This window comes from Rhinoraja longicauda, chromosome 1 (genome assembly GCF_053455715.1).
Source record: "Rhinoraja longicauda isolate Sanriku21f chromosome 1, sRhiLon1.1, whole genome shotgun sequence".
Lineage (NCBI taxonomy): Eukaryota > Metazoa > Chordata > Chondrichthyes > Rajiformes > Arhynchobatidae > Rhinoraja > Rhinoraja longicauda.
The window spans coordinates 62,989,671-63,008,714 of NC_135953.1; the positions used below are offsets into that span (position 1 = coordinate 62,989,671).

The 19,044-nt window shown below is 38.8% G+C and overlaps 1 protein-coding gene across 6 annotated transcripts in view; it reads left to right on the forward strand.

The window, feature by feature from the left end:
* The window catches only part of fryl (furry homolog, like), a 275,852-nt gene that overhangs the window by 65,679 nt on the left and 191,129 nt on the right, over positions 1–19,044 (forward strand). The window contains exon 1 of one of the 6 annotated variants that reach the window (XM_078398761.1): positions 4,803–5,494. The exons of 4 other annotated variants lie outside the window; for them this stretch is intronic. In XM_078398761.1, coding sequence (XP_078254887.1) covers positions 5,419–5,494 — 76 coding nt within the window. In that variant the 5' untranslated portion in view covers positions 4,803–5,418. Of the gene's footprint in view, positions 1–4,802; positions 5,495–19,044 lie in introns of those variants that run through there. One more of the 6 variants, XM_078398758.1, reaches the window with a different exon arrangement.

Sequence of the window (19,044 nt, forward strand, 5' to 3'; positions counted from 1 at the left end):
TAATCTGTGGTTGGGTTGAGGCTCTTAAAGCGGTCTGTTCTTGGATCAATATTTTGGGCAAGGGCCCATTTGTCCCACTGGGTAGTTTTATGGCGATCCTTTTTATAAGCATTTGCTATAAGTCCCAATTTCTTGTATGCTTCATTGAATGAACCAACAATGAAAGTGAGTTTGGCCTCTTATTGTGTGAATCGTAAAGCATCAGCTGCCTACTTTAGCATGATGACCCAGTGATCTTGTTTCAGGAGTGGAGGTGATGTACATTGGTATCCGTTACTGCCGATTGTCCACTATAACCAAGCGAGGAGGGTAAATATGTATAGTCAACAAAACATACACAAAAAGAAGCCACACAATAAACAGCAATGTTAAATACAGACTGAGACACGATTCATTCCAACCACCTACGGTCACTGAAGCGACAAACTCTGCCCTTTGTTTCCGATACAAACGTCATCTCAGCTACAACAGATTTTGTCTGCTAGAACTGAAATTTGTTATAAAGTCTATAATAACAAGGAATAACCACTCAATTCTTTGACCTATGAAATACAGCATGCCAAAAACCATCTCAATTGATAGTCAAAGGCTTTTGAGATGAGATGTCCCTGTGCAAGCAGGATGTGTTAAATGATTGTGATAGCGGCATGATATTGCACAATCTGCAATATGGTGATTTAGGTAGGGCCTTGTGCAGCGAGTCTAAATCTTTGAACCATGAAGTTGTTTGCTGACTGCAATTTCATTTGAGATAATGTTTTATCACCATCAATCCCTTTGTTTTCCAGTATAATTACATTGCAGTTAATTTTAAATGACATATCTTTGAAATGTTAGTAACACATTATTTGCAACCCGTGAATACAAAATCCCTGATAGGGGCAGGGCATACATGCTTTCCAAAATGTGTTATGTATGCTATCAGTGAATGAATTAAATCTTGTGTGTACAGACTATATCTCTGCAGGCTTCCATGCTGCAGAGCAAACATAGCATTTTTCTATTTTTATTTTTAAAATTTCTTTATTCTCCAAAGATATTGATGCATTCTGTGGTGGACACTGAATCTTATAATATAAGTGAGCATCTTCATATAAAAAAGATAGACACAAAAAGCTGGAGTAACTCAACGTTTCAGGCAGCATCTCTGGAGAGAAGGAATGGGTGACATCACCCATTCCTTCTCCAGAGATGCTGCCTGTCCTGTTGAGTTACTCCAGCTTTTTGTATTTATCTTTGGTTTAAACTAGAATCTGCAGTTCTTTCTTACACATCTTCACATAAAAAACTGACAAAGGAGGGGCATAAACTGCCATCTTTAGAACAGGCTAATTCAGCAGGGTTCATGGGCAATCAAATTTAAGGATTTCTGGAAGGTTCAATATGGCAAAAATAAAATGCTGCGTGTGCTGGAAATGTGAAATAAAGCAGAAAATGCTGGAAATTCTCAATGAGTCAGACAACAACTATAGAGAGGGAAACATTGTTAACACTTCAGGTCAATTACCCCAGTTATGGTACAAGGTCATCAACCAAAAATATTAACTATTATTTCTCTCCACAGATGATATCCAACCCAATGAGCATTTTCAGCATTTTATTTTAGGGCATTTCCTCATTTTTTTAAATGTTAGGCGAAGAATGATTCATTACAAGCATGTTCAGCTTCATTTACGGCTCCTATGTAATGCAACTGCCGACTGTGGCAGTATGATATGATCAACTGATGATGACAGGTAATGTGTTATTAATGGTAGGTAATGACCATTTCCAACAAGAGAGAATAGCGATTCCACTAAGCTTAGGAAAATAACTGCAGATGCTGGTACAAATCAAAGGTATTTATTCACAAAATGCTGGAGTAACTCAGCAGGTCAGGCAGCATCTCAGGAGAGAAGGAATGGGTGACATTTCGGGTCGAGACCCTTCTTCAGTCTGACTGACCTGCTGAGTTACTCCAGCATTTTGTGAATAAATTCCACTAAGCTTTGTGGTCATCGAGCCTTCCTGCCACATCTTCGCTGCACCTTTAGATTACTCAAGAGTTCAGTAATGATCAGAACCTTAACTAAAGGAATTACTTTAACAGACAGAAAACAGAGAATAACATGCACTTATTAGGTTAGAAGTCAAGGTACCAAAGCAGGAGAGCAGAAACCTGTTAAGTGAACTGTTAGGTTACCTGTGACCAGGTACTTCACCCGTCTGCTCAAAACCTTTTTATCAAATGCTTGATGGCAGAAGTTGTTGCAGCATTGCTGTATCCAATCTACATGATGCACTTTAATGCCAGGAGAAACTTGATTTAGTTGTAACTTCCAGTCCTGTGACCTCCCCTAAGAAGCACAAGATCTGTAACGTCAGGAGAATATCATGCCTTTTTGGGTTTCCTTCAACTTGCACACCATGTTGACTTGGACTTGGATTACTGCTTCTTAATTTTCACTTGTTTGGCTACCTGGGATTCCCTTCCAAATGCTATTTTTGAGCTACAGTCTGCAGATGAATTTCATCAATTGTAGAAGCCCACTAGTTTCTTTGGGGAACATAGATGTTCTTGTGTAATTTCATCAACATTAGCCACGTACAAGAACAAGAAATTCTAGATGTCAACTTCTTTACATCAGCGAAACCAAACGCAGGCTCGGCGATCGTTTCGCTCAACACCTTCGCTCAGTCCGCCTTAACCAACCTGATCTCCCGGTGGCTGAGCACTTCAACTCTCCTTCCCACTCCCAGTCTGACCTTTCTGTCATGGGCCTCCTCCAGTGCCATAGTGAGGCCCACCGGAAATTGGAGGAACAGCACCTCATATCTCGCCTGGGCAGCTTGCAGCCCAGCGGTATGAACATTGACTTCTCCAACTTTAGATAGTTCCTCTGTTCCTCTCTTCCCCTTCCCTTCCCAGTTCTCCCTCTATCTTCCTGTCTCCACCTATATCCTTCCTTTGTCCCGCCCCCCCTGACATCAGTCCGAAGAAGGGTCTCGACTCGAAACATCACCCATTCCTTCTCTCCTGAGATGCTGCCTGACCTGCTGAGTTACTCCAGCATTTTGTGAATAAACACCTTCGACTTGTACCAGCATCTGCAGTTATTTTCTTACACTTTATGTACAAGAACAAGCTCATTTTAAATTAAAACCTGCATACTCCTCTTTCCATTACTCTGAAACTTTCATTTTGCTTTAGTTATATTTTGATTCTATTAATTCATTGTTCTCTTGACCTTTGTTTCATCCAGCATCCATCCAGCATAAACCATAGCTTATCAGAATTGTTCATGTAATTATGACTCTAAAAGTTACGAAATGTAGGGTGGCAGAGTATGCCCAGCAAGTCAGTTTGTGTTAATAGAGAGAAAATAACTGAGTTAGTCTCACAGATAGATGGCCTGGCCTGCTCTGATACAGACAGAGAAAGCGAGTTACCTGAAGTTGTAAAATTTGATACAAGGCTTCTGAACACTCAGATGGAGGATGTGTTGCCGTTCCTCAAGCTTGTGTTTGATCTTGCTCTTGGGTCCATCTACAGATCAGAGTGGGAGAGAGATGGAGAATTAAAGTGGAAGGCAATACGAAGTGCAAGGTCACCACTGATGAATGAGGAGTTTGCCTAATCTGTGTTTAGTTTCTCCAATATGGAGGAGGCTATGTTGTAAAAAGGAAATACAGAACACAAGATTTGATGGTGTAAATGTATTTCTGCTTCCTTTGGGAAGAAGAGAAAGGACAGGTGTTGAATTTCCTGTGGTTTCTCGGAAAGAGCCTTAAAACTGAGTAACGTTTGGACATGAAAGAGCAGATCAGGGTGTTGCAAATGGACCGGTACCTTATGAATGCTGAAGAGGTTGTGGAGGATGTGCCTGGTGGTGGTGCCTGGATTCCTTTGAAAGAATCTCTTTAAAGGTGGCAGAAATTGTGAAGAATAATTAATTGAATGGCAGAGCTAGTTGTCAAGTAGATTGTCAAAATCAAGGGATCTCTATGGTTGCTCTGTCATGAGGAGAGTATCAACAGCAGAAGTGTGGGAAATAGATATCTCTGCAAATCAATTCAACATATTTTCTCTCCTTTCCAGTGCTGGTGATGAGGCTTGAACCTGAACTGTTGATGGTTTCTCTTTCTGCATATGCTGCCTGCCCTGCTGAATGTTTCCAGCATCTTGTGCTTTCAAATCATAGCAAGATAAAGCACAGATACACACCTTTTGGCCCACTGCGGTCCACGCTGGCCATTGTTTTTGGTGTTCTAACCTCTTCAGTTTTTTTTATTTTTATAACAATAGACAATAGGTGCAGGAGTAGGCCATTCGGCCCTTCGAGCCAGCACCGCAGCAACCGAGGGAAACGTTTTGCAAGGAACTAGGGGAAAAGATTATCATTGAAGAAAAACTGTTTCCTAAATTGCATATAATTTTGGTAAAAATGAATTGCTTGGTATTTTTTAAATTATTTTAAACATTTAATTGCTGAGACAACATGTTGACGTTAAAATCTTGAGTGTCTTAGTTGTAAATTAAACATGTAAAATGTATTGCTGAAATGTATTAAGATCCGTTTCTCTTCTGCTGCAATTATGAAATAGAGAAATTTTGTGTAAGCAGCCGTGGAAAAAAAATTGGTGTAAGGAAGCTGAAGTGCTGCACCAGAGACTAGAAAGCCACAGTATCGATTGCATCACCCTGCCCACTCCTCCTTCTCCCCTCCCCCAAGTGAAAGCCAGGCGGCCAACATTATCTTTGCTAGATTAAATGGGACGCTCTATACTGCGTCATCACAAGCATGCTGAGAAGTCGCTGTTTATTGACTGGGTGGGCAGTGCCGTAGGAAGTAATTCACTGCTTTGAAAAGACGTTGGAGCCAGGTTTTTCCAGAAACAAACAGTGCCGATGAATGTACTTCTGTGACTTGGTAAAAGGTTGTCAGTTCTACAAGGCAATGCGAGGCGAGGTACTCTTGTGGTTCTGCTCTGTGCATTTATATTTCTCTGGTAGTTAACTGAACAGTTATTTATAACAGTTCTGGGTTCCACCCTTCTGTACTGTATTTACCAACATAGGAAGCTGCTGGTAACAGTTGCTCGACTTGGCCATTATAGACCACTCTTTGTGTTTGAATCGTACGATTTAGTCTTTATGGAAGATGTTGTCGTGGCCCATGGAAGGTGAAATTGACCTTCAAACTGCCCTCAATGTGGAGTAAGTTTTCTAGCCAGCTGCTGACTTCATCTGCATTCAGGATTGCTGGTATTGGAAGCGTGCGTCATACAGAAAGACTGCATGATAATGAAAAAGGACATTTGAAGCAAGAACTGCGCTGTCTTTGAAAGGAGTGAGGGGACAACAACACAAGATATAATATAAACAGCTGGGAAAACTGCTGTGATATATCTTGTCATCGCTGCTCACCAAAAGACAAAATGTTGAGCCTACAGGACTCTGTGTTTTTTGAAATCAGCATTAAGTCTCTCCTGAAGTCTTGGAGCAGTAGTAGCTGTAAGTAAATACAATCATATTTATGTGCAAATAATAACTGTGACCTCACCAAATAAGGGGCTTTACATTTATGTACCATGAGCTATGTAAAATGTACAAATGGTGTCCCAAATATAAACTCTTAAATTACCTTATTCAGTGTAGTATGCTATTATTTTTCCTTTTACTGCAAATAATCTGAAGTAATCCATTGTTTTACAAAGCCCCTTCATTTAAATACTTTTCAATTTTTCTACCATACTGTCAGCAAATGTAGGTAACATTTTAAGCTTGATTTCTCTTACTAGCACAGCATTGGTTGTACTCAAATATGAGTGTTCAGTTGCCTGTTATCAAATAATGTAATAATTGATTATAACCAGTAAGATTTGTAAGCAAAATTAATTTTGCAGCAAGGGGTTAACATTATTGATAGGAGGGAAATGCTTGCTATTCAGCTTGCTGCCAGTGAGATTTGCTGTAAAAATGCTCACATATTATTTTGTGCTGCTAAATTCTTTTTAGAAAGCCAGATATAGAGTTATTATTCCAGTGTGATCAGCTGCCTTTGTGTGTAGATGCCAATACATAGCTTGCTGCTGTTTGATTATAGTTAAGCTTTTTCAATTCAACGGCAACAATGAAGTGACATTAATATGGCCGGCCTTTGGTATGCACAGTTTCTGCCAACATTTTGAATGCTGGTAGTTCATACTTTTGTTCAGAACATTATGTTAAACAGCTATCCAGCTCTTCTAGGTTGAAAGTGCTTTTGTCTATCATTGCCACCTCCTCGGCTTGAATGTAATATGCTGCATGACAATTCTCTGGTAAAGTCTGCTTACTGCAGTATTCAAATGTGACTCGGGTCATGCAGTGTCCAGTCAGTGAGTGTTTAGATGCGGATCAAGCAGCAGTAAACTGCAAGGAGTATTGTAATGAACCTCCATTCTCGAAAATTAAGGGCTGAAGGTTGGGATTTTGGTGATTAAAACAGAAAATTTAGAAAATAGTCAGCGTAGATGTAGCATCTGTGGGGAGAGAGAGAAGCAATTAACATTTCAGAGTAACCTGAAACATTAACTCTTTACGGATGCTATTTGAATTATGTGTTTCTGTTTTATTTCAAATTTCTAGCATTTGCAATATTTAAATTGTGATATTGATCGATTTGCTGGCCAAGTGATGGAAACCAGTTCACCCACCTGACAATTAATGATCCTAAACCAATTCATTATGAGGATTTCAGAGATGATTATCAATGTTCAGGAAGAGTGGTATGGAGTTGAACTGGAAGAATTCAAGAGATGAAAAAGCAAATCAATCTTTCACTGCAGCGTTACATTGTCATTGCTACTGTTGGGGTATGAAATAATAATGATGGAATTAGTAAATCAAATTTATCAGGCAGTGGCAAACTAACAAGATAATGCAAATCGAAAGATTTTTTAGTATATTTTGGATACTGAAAAGTTACTTCATGGAAATTTTATCCATTAATTTGAAGATATGTGAACTAACTTGATAAGTGTAGGACACTAGAGAAAATCTCCATATGCATTGATTTTTTTTTTTCCCCCATTGAGATTTTCACAACTATTTTCCCCACGCTGATTGTGCATTGAACAGCTTCTTATCCTTTTTGATTTCATCCACCATCCCAACTCACTGCTTTTAGTTCTCTGAATTCATTGTCCCATATTATCTCTTGATCCTACTTTGATATAAATTCCCTAACACTGATTCTTGGTCAACCCTGGACCATGCCATCTCAAGTGGCATTGCTGGTGTCTTAATTACAAGGCCAGTTTTAATTATCTCACTTATTCATTATTTCCCCACTTTCTCCTTCCAACTTACTTCCTTTTCTGTTTGCCACTCTAAAAGCTATCTATTTTTAAACTTTATTTCAAAATCTCAGTAGCCTAGCCTTTTTTCCTCTACTTGCCACTATATATTTGCAACCACTAACCTGTGTAACCTGTTACTCTGTGTAAATATCCTCACCAAATTTCCTAGTTGCTCTAAATTAATTATTCCCTCCCAAATGATCTGCTGATGCAACTTGGGTTGCCAACTGTCCCGTATTAGCCGGGACATCCCGTATATTGGGCTAAATTGGTTTGCCCTGTACAGGACCGCTCTTGTCCCATATTAGGCCCGGGGGGGCGCTGTAGGCCCGGACAGTGTAGGCCCGGAGGCCCGGGCGCCGCCTAACAGAGGTTGCGTAGCAAACCGTCTCCCGGCCCGGGCGGCCGTCATTGGTGTAGCAGGAGCACGTGGCTGCTGGCTGGGTGAGGTCAGGTGGGGCACGGGCTGTGACGTCACCTTTTGTCCCTTATTTGGGAGTGAGAAATTTGGCAAACCTAGATGCGACTCATCTTTGCTTTCTCAAATTTGACCAGATCGAGCAGCTATTTTGCTGTGATTGGAAGTACATTTAGAAGCATTAGTCCTTTAGTCTGCCAAAACACATCCCTATTTTTGGATCATTCTGGAATGAATGGGTAAGTCCTGGCATTATTTTTCTCCAGCACTCTTTTTAAATCCCCCATTCTTTTAAAATCCCCCACTCCTCTCTTCTCACCTGCAATGACAAATGAAGTTCAGTTTGGAATAGATCTAGGAATATACTGGGGTGTTAGTAATCTGTAAACACCATATTTACAGGAACTTCAAAACAGTTTTATTCCAGCCTGGCAGCAAGGCTAAAGTCATATGATGTTATGACGTTATATAACCATATGATGCAAGTTCTCTATGTGTCCACTACATTCACTGGGCCAAACTTTGAATGCCAGCCCTCACCCACCACATCACCCCCAAGTGGAATCGCTATCTCTGGTTTCCATTTTGTCTGGCACATAACCTCTCTGAAATAATTTTATTCATGAGGCTCAGCATCTGCTTCATTGTTCATGCTAATATTGCACTGCAGACCATCCCACTTTATTTCTTGGATCCCACGTTGGCTGATACTGTTAACTGTCCTGTCTCCTCTGGTACTGACCCTACATCTGCAAATCTGCTGTCAACCTTTCTCAAAAAAAACTTGAATCCTCAGTCTATAATTAAAAAGTACAATATCTATCTCTTTCCTCTCAAGTTTCTGAACATCATGTAATATGTGAATGCTGCAAATGCTTGTATGAATTTCTCCATTTGATGCCCTTTCTGCTTATGATGGGGTTAAATCACAGTTGATCATGCCATTTTAAATGCCTTCATTCTCCCTTGCTTTCCACCATTGTACATCTCATTATCCAGCTGGGTTGGATCATTCTTGCTGGTTCAGTTCTCATTTATCTAGTTGTAGTTAGAACAGCTTCTCTTATATCCTCATCATTATCTCATCTCCCATGAGTCCCTGACCAGTTTTTGTTTCCCTTGCTATGTCGCCTTTGAGCAACATCCTCTTGAAAACACAGTTAGGGAGGAGGGGGGAGGGGTGGAGGGGAGGGAGGAGGAGAGAGGAGGAGAGGGTGCTGTACCAATGCCGGGGAGGTTTGGGCCCAACTTGGTCTAGTTTTCTTCTAAATATTCATAGGATTGATGCATTGTTAATGCACATCATAAACTCTATCTCTTGTCACTGCCCCTTCTTTCCTGACTATTGTTCGCAAATTTTGTGTCACCATTGTTATCAATCCATAAATTTTTTATGGAGCCACAAGAATCTGCAGATACCGGAATCTTGAGTAAAAGACAAAGTGGTGGAGAAACCCAGCTGGTCAAGCAGCATCAATGGAGAGATTGGATACATGACTATTGTGGGCCAGGATCCTCATCTGTCCATGCCCCCATAGATAATGCCTGACCCATTGTGATCTTCCATTACTTTGCTTTTTGCTTGAGCTTAAGATTATACATTCTTGGTAATGCCGAGACCTTTTTTCAGTGCCTTAATGTGTCCTCTACCTCAGCTGTTTTACCTCTTATCCATATCTCTGATATCCAAATTTGAATATTCCTGTGTACCCCTCGACAACTCCCCATAAATTTGAGGACATTCAAAACTTCAGTGCAGTGCTCCAGTTTTTCACCAAATCCCATTTGGTTAGTCCATGCTTTTCAGTGTGTATTAAGATCCTGGGAAGGCACTATAATCTCTAGCCTTGTAACTGCTTGGTCGTTTGTGCTTCTCTACTTCTGCTCCCATGATTGTGCCCTAATTTAACAAGTACATTAATAAATCCCTGCTCAGTTGACGGCTACCTCAGCTCTGGAATCTACTGTAATATCTGCCATGCATCTTCTCTTTCTTTGAAGATGCTAATTAAAATCTTTCTTTAGGTCTAATATTTCATTATGTGGCTTGGCAACAATGTTTTTAATAACACTCTTGTGAAATGGTTTAATATTTTGCTGCATTAACATTAAATCAACATTTTGTCATTTTGCCATTTCTTGGTTAATTCCCCAGATCTTCTTGGGAAGAACTGGTAAAAATTTCCATTCTTTATTTTCCAGAATCATTTATATAAAGATTGAGGAAGTTCAAATGCCTGTAGAGCCCATGATTTTAAATATTCATGCAACGAGTTCCTAATTTCCTTGATTCAGTGGCCAAATATCATGCAGGAGATAGGGATCAACAAAAGGAGGGGAGCACAAGATACAAAGTTGGGCTGTCCATCTTTCTATACAGCCAGTTGATATTGGATGAAAACAGGAAGTTGATCATGGAGAGAAACAGAATAGTTTTCTGAAAAGAGCATCTAAAAAAAAATGGCCCTATTCCTCTCCCCCATTCTGTAATACTTTATATTGGTTAATATGTACATTGATTAATTGGATCTGAGCAATCTAAATGGCTCCATGTTGAGGGGATTACTAGTGAGGAGGCTGGAATACGCTTCCTCTGCTGGGAATGGCAAGAATTTGGAAGTTTACAGTTTCGATTTAGGAGAAATTTCTTAACCAAAATTGTAGCGAATCCTGGAAATTTCTATAATGTAGAGGGACATAGATGCTTAGACATTAATTAAATTAATTTTGAATTGATATTTTTTTCTTGGGATCCCAGGGCATCCAGAAATATGAAGAATCAGAGAATTATAAAGTCATAAAGCTGCACAACATGGAAATGGGCCATTCGGCACACCCTATCCGTACCAACCAAGTTGACATATTAGTCTAGTTTCATTTTCCTGGATTTGGCCCAAAGCCCTCTAACCCCTTCTGATCCATACATCTAAATGTGTTTTAAAAGTCATATGTGTGAGCGCTCACTTTATGCATTCCCCTCATGATCTTGTGCACCTGAATAAGGTCACCTCTCCGCTGCCGATGCTCCCAAAGAAAAACATTCTAGCCTTGTAAACATAGATGTACCTGGTACGTTTTTTGTCAATGGAGGTACCAAATATGTTTGCAGTACAATTTTCTTTTACAGGAGTTTTACAGGAGTTGTGACTCAATAATATAGAAACATTCAAAACCTGTCCCATCAGTAGTCAAATGGTAATGTAATACGATGGTTGAGCCGTGGATGATGCCATTATGCGTTACCCCTCTACTTTGACCTGGAGATAACATGACATTGGCTTCCAACAAATAAGGCCATCTATTGATGTGCTGTTGAAGCCACTTGATGATGATTCTCTTAATGTCCGTTGTTACTGAAGCTTGTTGAAATACTCCGTATTAGTGCTATGTTGTGGCGAACAAGCTTGCCTCTCCGCAAAGGCCCAACCTGGTCTATCTGGATGCTGCGCCCTGGTTGATTTAGGTAAGTAAAGAAATATGGTATGATTTACCTGGATAGCATGCAGAGCAAATTTTTTCACTGAATCTAAATATAATTGTGACAATAATAAACAACAACCAATACGAAATATAAAACAGTAGAAAATCATTTATTGATAAGAATATTATTGGATGCTTCATTATTTCCTCGCGAGGAGAAATTGAGCATATCTGGTGTGTACGTTTGTGTAGATTTAAATTGTTTTAACTTGCTAGAACATCGAGGTGAAGACTGCAACTTGCTCTGATTATACGATTTTTAACTGTTACTGGAATGTGATAATCTCGTTGCTGATACCAATGTTCAAAGAGCCTGCTCATTTTTCAAATGCTTAACTATATATGGTTGTCCACTGGAGCTTTTCTTTGACCTACTAGCTTGAAACTGTTTAGCTGTCGCAGTAACCTCCTAATTTTGGTATGTAGCAAACAGGTGCTGCTGTACAATACTGTCAATAGCTTGGTATTAAGGTAGATGTACCTTTTACCCATCTGCACTTTCTATTGAGTAACTGGTCACTCAGCATAATCTTGATCAAACCATTGGAGTAGGATGTTGCAATATATATTAATGTACATAATCATTATGCTCGGTTTTGGCATTTAATATGATTCCACCACACTGCAAGATGGAAGATGTCCTGACTGTTGTTCAAGCTTCATTTTCACAGAGACTTTGAAGTTTTAATTTTAAAGCCACTTTGTGCGATGATGTTGTGGACTCATACCATCAGCCTTCTGCCGCTAGCTGTTGAAACTTTCAGAACCATCTAGTATCTCAAAGTTGTCAGACTATTGTCCAGCAAGAATGGGCAGATATTCCACACAGAAAATAAATATTGGCAAGACCAAGACTATACCTTTGGTTCCTGTCAGAAACTCTGTTTCCTAATCAACAACTACATACCTCTTCCACTTCCTGAGATATCACTGCGACTGCGTCTTTCAATCTTCATGTCCACCTCAGTTCATTTACTGCTGAATCTTCTCAACATCTAATTATTACCTCTAATTTATAACACAATCCTGATTGGCAGCTTACAACCCAGCAGAATGTATATTGATTTCTCTAACTTCAAGTAACCCTTGCAACCCCCTCCGTTCCCTCTCCATCCAAGTTGTTGCACTAGCTTCAAAGTCATCGTACTAGCTTCAAAGTTGTCTAGTTGAGTCTCATTGTTCTGTAACTCGTTTTCACCTAGACCGTAGCTAACAATGGCCTGTCTCCTTTATCATCCTTACTTTTTGCATATCTTTCATTCATTTGTTCTATATCTCTCTATATCACCATCAATATCTCTCGTTTCCCTTTCTCCTGACTCTCAGTATGAAGAAGGGTCTTGACTCGAAACATCACCTATTCCTTATCTCCAGAGATGATGCCTGACCCACTGAGTTACTGCAGCTTTTTGTCTGTCTTCGGTTTAAACCAGCATCTGCTGTTCCTTCCTGCATATTTGTTATGAGGGGGTCGATGTAACAAAGGTTTACTTTATTGTCTTCGCGAAACAGTTAGGAGAGAAGATTGAAAGAAACGTTTTTTTTTTCATGATGGAGGGTCACAACCGGAAAGATTGTTTGCCCCATGCAATGCCATCTGTGGCTGATCAGGGAATTTTAATTGGGCTCTCATAATTTTGTCTGGATTATAGTGGACCATCAGTTGCCGGAAAATCGGTGTTCCACCTGTACTTCACTTTTTTTAAAAATCACCGTTTTTTAAAAACATTTACTTTGTGCTCCACCATAGTTCCCCACTTAGTCTTCAGTGAGGTGACTCAAATACCTATGCTTCTCCAGTCATGGCATCCACTAATTCAGTTACTCTACCACTGACTGTAATATATGCTGCTAAAATGCAAAAGACTGCATTTTATCTTCTGGAATTCCCTTTTAAAACCAATCTATCTCACCACCTTCTTTGCTTTAAGATCCAATTAAATTCCACCTTTTCGAAGGATATTTTGGCATCTGACTTGGTATTTTTTTAATGATATAATGCTCCTGGGAGGAGCATTTGAAACTTCTTATATTAAAACAATTATCTAAATGAAGGCGCTTATTTTTTGATCCATTATGCATGCCTGAGGTCTCTGAAAAGCTTTTGTAAAGCCTTGCAAGTTTTTCCTTTTTTATTTCTCAATACCTTTTAGACATTTGCAATTGAATCTGACTCAATCAACTCTATAGTCAGTACAATCTAATTAAAACAGTGTGGCAGCATTTTTATTTCTTTTGATTTTGGTTCTATTATTACTATTAAATCTGTCTCATTTGGTTGTCACTACCACACCAATGGAAAATGTTTTCTATAGCTACTTTATCAAAACACTTCACAATTTGCGATAACCTTCGTAGCTCTGCAGAAAAAATAATTCCAGATTCTCTTGTCTTTCAATTTAAGTTCCTTATTCTAATTAATATCTTGAATCACATCCTTGTATATCGTGTGTTGCTCAGATCTGGTACAGTCCTGGAGCCTAAGCAGAGACTCGCACAGTTTAGGAAATTTTCCTTTCATTCGGACTCTGCCATTATTATATATAACACAGGATGCTGTTTTAATTAGCATGTCATGCTGTCATCAATGATTTAAGTATGGAAAACAACAGATTCCTTCCCTGATGTAAAATTGCATCAGGTCTATTTCCCTTTTGAACCTTATTTTGCATTTGCAACCACATATCCAAGGAGCACTGAAAGATTGTGGTCAAAGCCTCGGTTATTTCCGCCATTGCTTCTCACTGCAGCTGAAGATGTAACTTTTATAGACCAGCAAATATTATTTTTACTTCTGAGTGGCCTGAACTTTTTAACTCTTTGTTGATGTCCTATGTAAATTCTCCATTCCCTCATTTAATTTGATTGTGGATAGATTGTCTCCTTACGGATAGATGCACAGTATTCATTTGACCTCCCTTATGCAACAACATTATGATTTTACCAATTCCATTAGCAAAGCGTACTGTGATCTTTTAGGTTAACTTTTTAAAAATATAAAATAAAATCTGTATTGGTTTACTTAAAGAAAATTTCAGTAACACTGGGATCAGATTTGTAAAGCCTGCTTTTGCCACAATTTCTTGCTGGTTGGATACTTTTGTGTAACCCATTTAAGGAAAAAAATAATTATTGTCTTTTTTTTTTAAATTGCAGAGCAGACTTAGATTTTCATATAGTGCTTTTCTCCTTAAAATCCCTGTAATAACTAAAAATGCTATTGAGCGAAGTCATCATTAGCTTTTGGAAATCAAAGCAAACAGAAGACATTTTTAGTTATGTTGGTGGAAGGATAGTGCTAACCAGGACACCAGTAAGAGTTCCGCTTCGCAGTTAAGGATTTGATTTAGCTTTCTGTCTGAAAGACAGCTGAAATGTTTCACTATTGGTAATGCTGGTACCCAAAATGTTGTTGATTAATTCTCCGAGCCTTTAAGAACACTTCATAACTTGACCAGGTGTATTGCTGTTCAAATCAATAGATGTCCCTATGTCCTGTGATATGTGTGGGCTGCGTATTGACTTGGTTTTCCTATTGACAAGCAATAGACAGAAAAATTCCCCTTCATTCACCAGAAAACAACTATAAGTATGATGTACGCACTCCCATTTATTCCAATTTAGTAATTATTTATCTAGGTTAAAAGATGGTGAATTGAAATATCAAGCTTCTTCATCATTAAAAGTAGAAATCACAGGGACTATTCCAGAAATAATGAGATGCTCAGTATCTTTTCGCAGTAATCAACATTTTGATCAAGATATGTTAATTGTATCGGAGCAATCATGTTGGGAAATTTATTTTAGAATAGATGAGTTAAATAACAAGGTGGCTCGATCATCAATTTTGCACAGATACAATCTGACCTCGTCTTGCTTCTTGTGACATTTTTCTGACGTGGTTCATTGCAACAGTCATTTAAAGATTTTTCAATAAAAAATTCAAGTAAGATCTGATATAAAAATATAAATATTTAAATAAAACTCTTAAGAATAGCTGCATGGATGAATCCAGCTTCACAATAATCTATATTATTGAATGTTGCGTGCACACTTTTATGCTTTCAATCTTTTCTCCATTCTATTTTACAAGAATCACCGCAACCCTGGTAATCTTATCAATTTAATATTCTCCATGCCACTTTTATAGTAAACTTGCATACTAAGCTTGAGTCTGATATTTTAAGCCTGAATAACATTCATTTTCTTGTGCTACACAAACATATTGGTATTAGTTTCTTTAAGATTAATGGTTCAATTTGATAACTGATGTATGTCAAGCAATGCATCGAAACCTTAGATAATTGAGTTATTTAATTAAAAAAATATTAAGGTTGATATATGTTCAGATCATTTGCAAACATACTTCTTAAACTATGTTAAACTGAATCAAAGGATTTAGTACCCTAATTTTAGTATCATTCATTGTTTGATCGTTTCCCATCGTAAATCATACTTCTCTTGGTCATGGATAATAATTGCCATTGCTCATTAAACATATTATAGAAAACACTATGGTAAAGCATTTGAGGCACACTTGTTTATTTAAAGTTATAGATGTTGATGTTATTTATATTCTAGAATTTTGAAAGAATTGGTTACAAGGGATGGATGTTCTCATCATCTTTCAAAATCCTATAGATGGATTGGAGAAACAAATGTCAGCATACTATTTGAGAAAGAAGTGCTACAATGGCACAATTAGAACAGGATTTAACGCTCATTTTAAATTACAGCCCCTTTTTCTTGCCTTTCTCATTCTTGATTCCTTCATTTGCCAATTCTCCGGTCTCTGATTTTTTTTTCTTTCCATTCAGCGCATCTTAATCATCATCATATCATATCATATATATACAGCCGGAAACAGGCCTTTTCGGCCCACCAAGTCCGTGCCGCCCAGCGATCCCCGTACATTAACACTATCCTACACCCACTAGGGACAATTTTTACATTTACCCAGCCAATTAAAACCTACATAACCTAATCTGTCTTGAGTGTATTTTACAGAGACCGTGGCTGTGCCTTATATCTCCTGTTAAGCACCAAATCTTTCTTTATTTTCCTAGTAATTTCCCACTGATGTTCTTTGAGATTGAATATTTGTAATTACCAGCACAGCAACTACACATTTTAAATGATGAATGAGAATGAGGATTAGAGTTTGCGCAGATGTTTTTGATGATAGTCTCTGTAAACATGGTATTAACTTTCAAGGGTGCGTCTGGTCATTTTGTTAATTTAGATATCGGTGTTTTGAAAAAGAAAAATGGAGGTTGATTCTTTTCTTCACCAGACTGTTTTTACTTTTCTTACCTGCTCCAATGGTAACTGGAAATCTTCTGGCTTTGTTGTTGAAGATCAAAGGATAAAGTAAATATCAGTTTTTCTAACCTTCCTGTTTAATATTTAAGCAAATGATTTGGGAAACACATCAATCTGGAAAATAAAAATAAGCTGTTGGAATTCAAGGATGGTTAAGAAAAATGCTGAGTACAGAAGACGGTGTATAAGAGAGATAACTGTGGGACTGGTGGCCTTTTGTAAGTTTCCATATTGGGGATCAAAACCGTTCACTGAATTGACTTGGATAGATTGTGATAGTCATTCTGCTGGTTAGTGAGTCTAAGGTCAGGGCCATACTTTACCAAAAAAAGATATGTATTTCAAAAGTAAATATCTCCACTCACAAGTAATACAAGTTTGAAATTATTACTGGCATTAAGTCACTTGATTATTTTGCAATTGAGACTGATAGATTTTGTGTTGACTACAGATATTAAGAAAAATGAAATTAGGCCACACATTTGCCCTAATCTCATTACATGACAGAACAAGCTATCGGGGCTAACTTGTTTACTTATGTTGTTCTTATGTGAAATAACAAATATTAACATCGGATATCAAAAATTGAGGGGCACTTTATTCCTTTTGTGAATGTTATTTTTTTGACAAGGGCAACATTTATTTCTCTTCAGAAATGAACTCCACCTTAAATTTTTGCAGTGTTTTGGATGAAGGTGTCCCATAATGGTATTGATTAAGAAGTAGCAAGATTTAGACCTGGTGTTTATAAAGATTCAGTGATATATTTCTGAATAGGACAGCGTGTGATGTGGAGGGAAACTTTCAGTTGGTAGTGTTGTAGTGTTCCAGTTATTCCAGGTGAGAGAGTTTGAGGATTTTGGGTAGGCTTGATGAGTTGCTGCAATGCCTTTTGTAGGTGGTACACATTTATGTTACTGAATGCTGGTGGTGTGGGTGCAAATGTTTAGGTTGGGAACTGGGGAGCATATCAATGGATTCTCTGTTCAGAATGATATGTCCCATGAGTGTCTTGTAGCTGTTTTAATTCGGGCAAATAGTTATTTGTTCACAGGATGTCATTGATAATTATGGCATTTATTGACGGGCTCCATTCATTCCTTTAACTCAAATAAAACTCCCGGAAGTGACAGCTTACTATTTGGGTTGCACTCTGTGAAGGTAGATGGGAGGGACTTCTTGGATGCATGCAATGCTATGCCTCTGGCTGGCAGCATTCAAAATGCATGAGTAAGAGCATCATCACCCCCTCATCTACAAGCAGAAGGGAGGCGAGGAACACATTGGGAATTTCGGATGTATTACTGCTGAATGTGGATTGCAAGATCTTGTCCAAGGTCATTTTCAGTGGGTCAAGTCTGTTCTGGGACAGGTGATCTACGTGGACCAAACCTATGTTGGTTTTTGGCAGGAAAATCTTTGACTCAAGGAAACCATCACCTACATGCAGGAAAGGGTAACAGACATCTGTCTGGTCAGCTGGGAATTCTCAAAAATGGAATTGCCGTGGGAATCAGAAATTAGATCCATCTGCATTGACCTCTTTAGAGCAGGTCAAATCAGTATTTGGGAAACCAGTAGGTTCCCATCAAGTCTGGAGTAAGACAGGGTTGCCCACTCTCCCCTGTTTGCGTGTTGCATTGAATCCTCTGCCAAATCCATCAGGAATAATACAGGCATAAGAGAGGTGACTTTGCCAGATAGAAGGGGCACCCAAATTAAAGCCGCTTGTACAAAACACAATGTTGTCTTCTGCTTGGATCCACAGTCGGCCCATAAATTGATCAACACTGCAACCAGTTTGAGAAGACTTTGGGGACCTGAATAAACTCCAAGAAGAGTACAACTATGTTCTTCAGCAACTGGCCCAACCAGTCCTCCTTCCCTTTCACTGTCAGATCTGAGTACCTAAAGTTCTTGGAGGTTTGGCTCAGAGAGGCCAAGGTGTGTAATGAAAATTAGCTGAAGTGGATAGGCAAGATTAAACAAAATTTGGGACTGTGGGAGAGGCGTGTTCTCTCAATAACTAGTAATAACCTGGTCATTAGATGTGCAGTAGTCTCGGTACTGCTGTAAATGGTGCAGATGTAGCTCATTCCCTGCTCCTCTGGCCTGCCAGTCATCCATGTAATCTTTGTGTCCATCTGAGGATCCCAGATGGAATGAGTCCAATAGGTTGTAATGCACAAGTCCCTAGACAATGAGATCCAAAGTTTACTGAACATCAACCTCATCCTGAAGGCAAACTTTGTATGTGGCTGCCTCAGCCTGTGCTTGGAACCAAAGTAGGCCAGCACCAAGTGTTACTCCAACAGATTTATGCCCACTATGCAGACAGTGCATTTGCAAAGAAAGTCTGGTGAACAACATAGGTGCCTTAAAATTTTATGAAAGGTTGTTCCCAGGGATACACATAGAGTTGGACATTAAGAGCTGTTGAGAGACATTAAATGAATTAAAAGACCATTTCAGCTTCCTGTAACTAATGGAGTGCTGTGAGT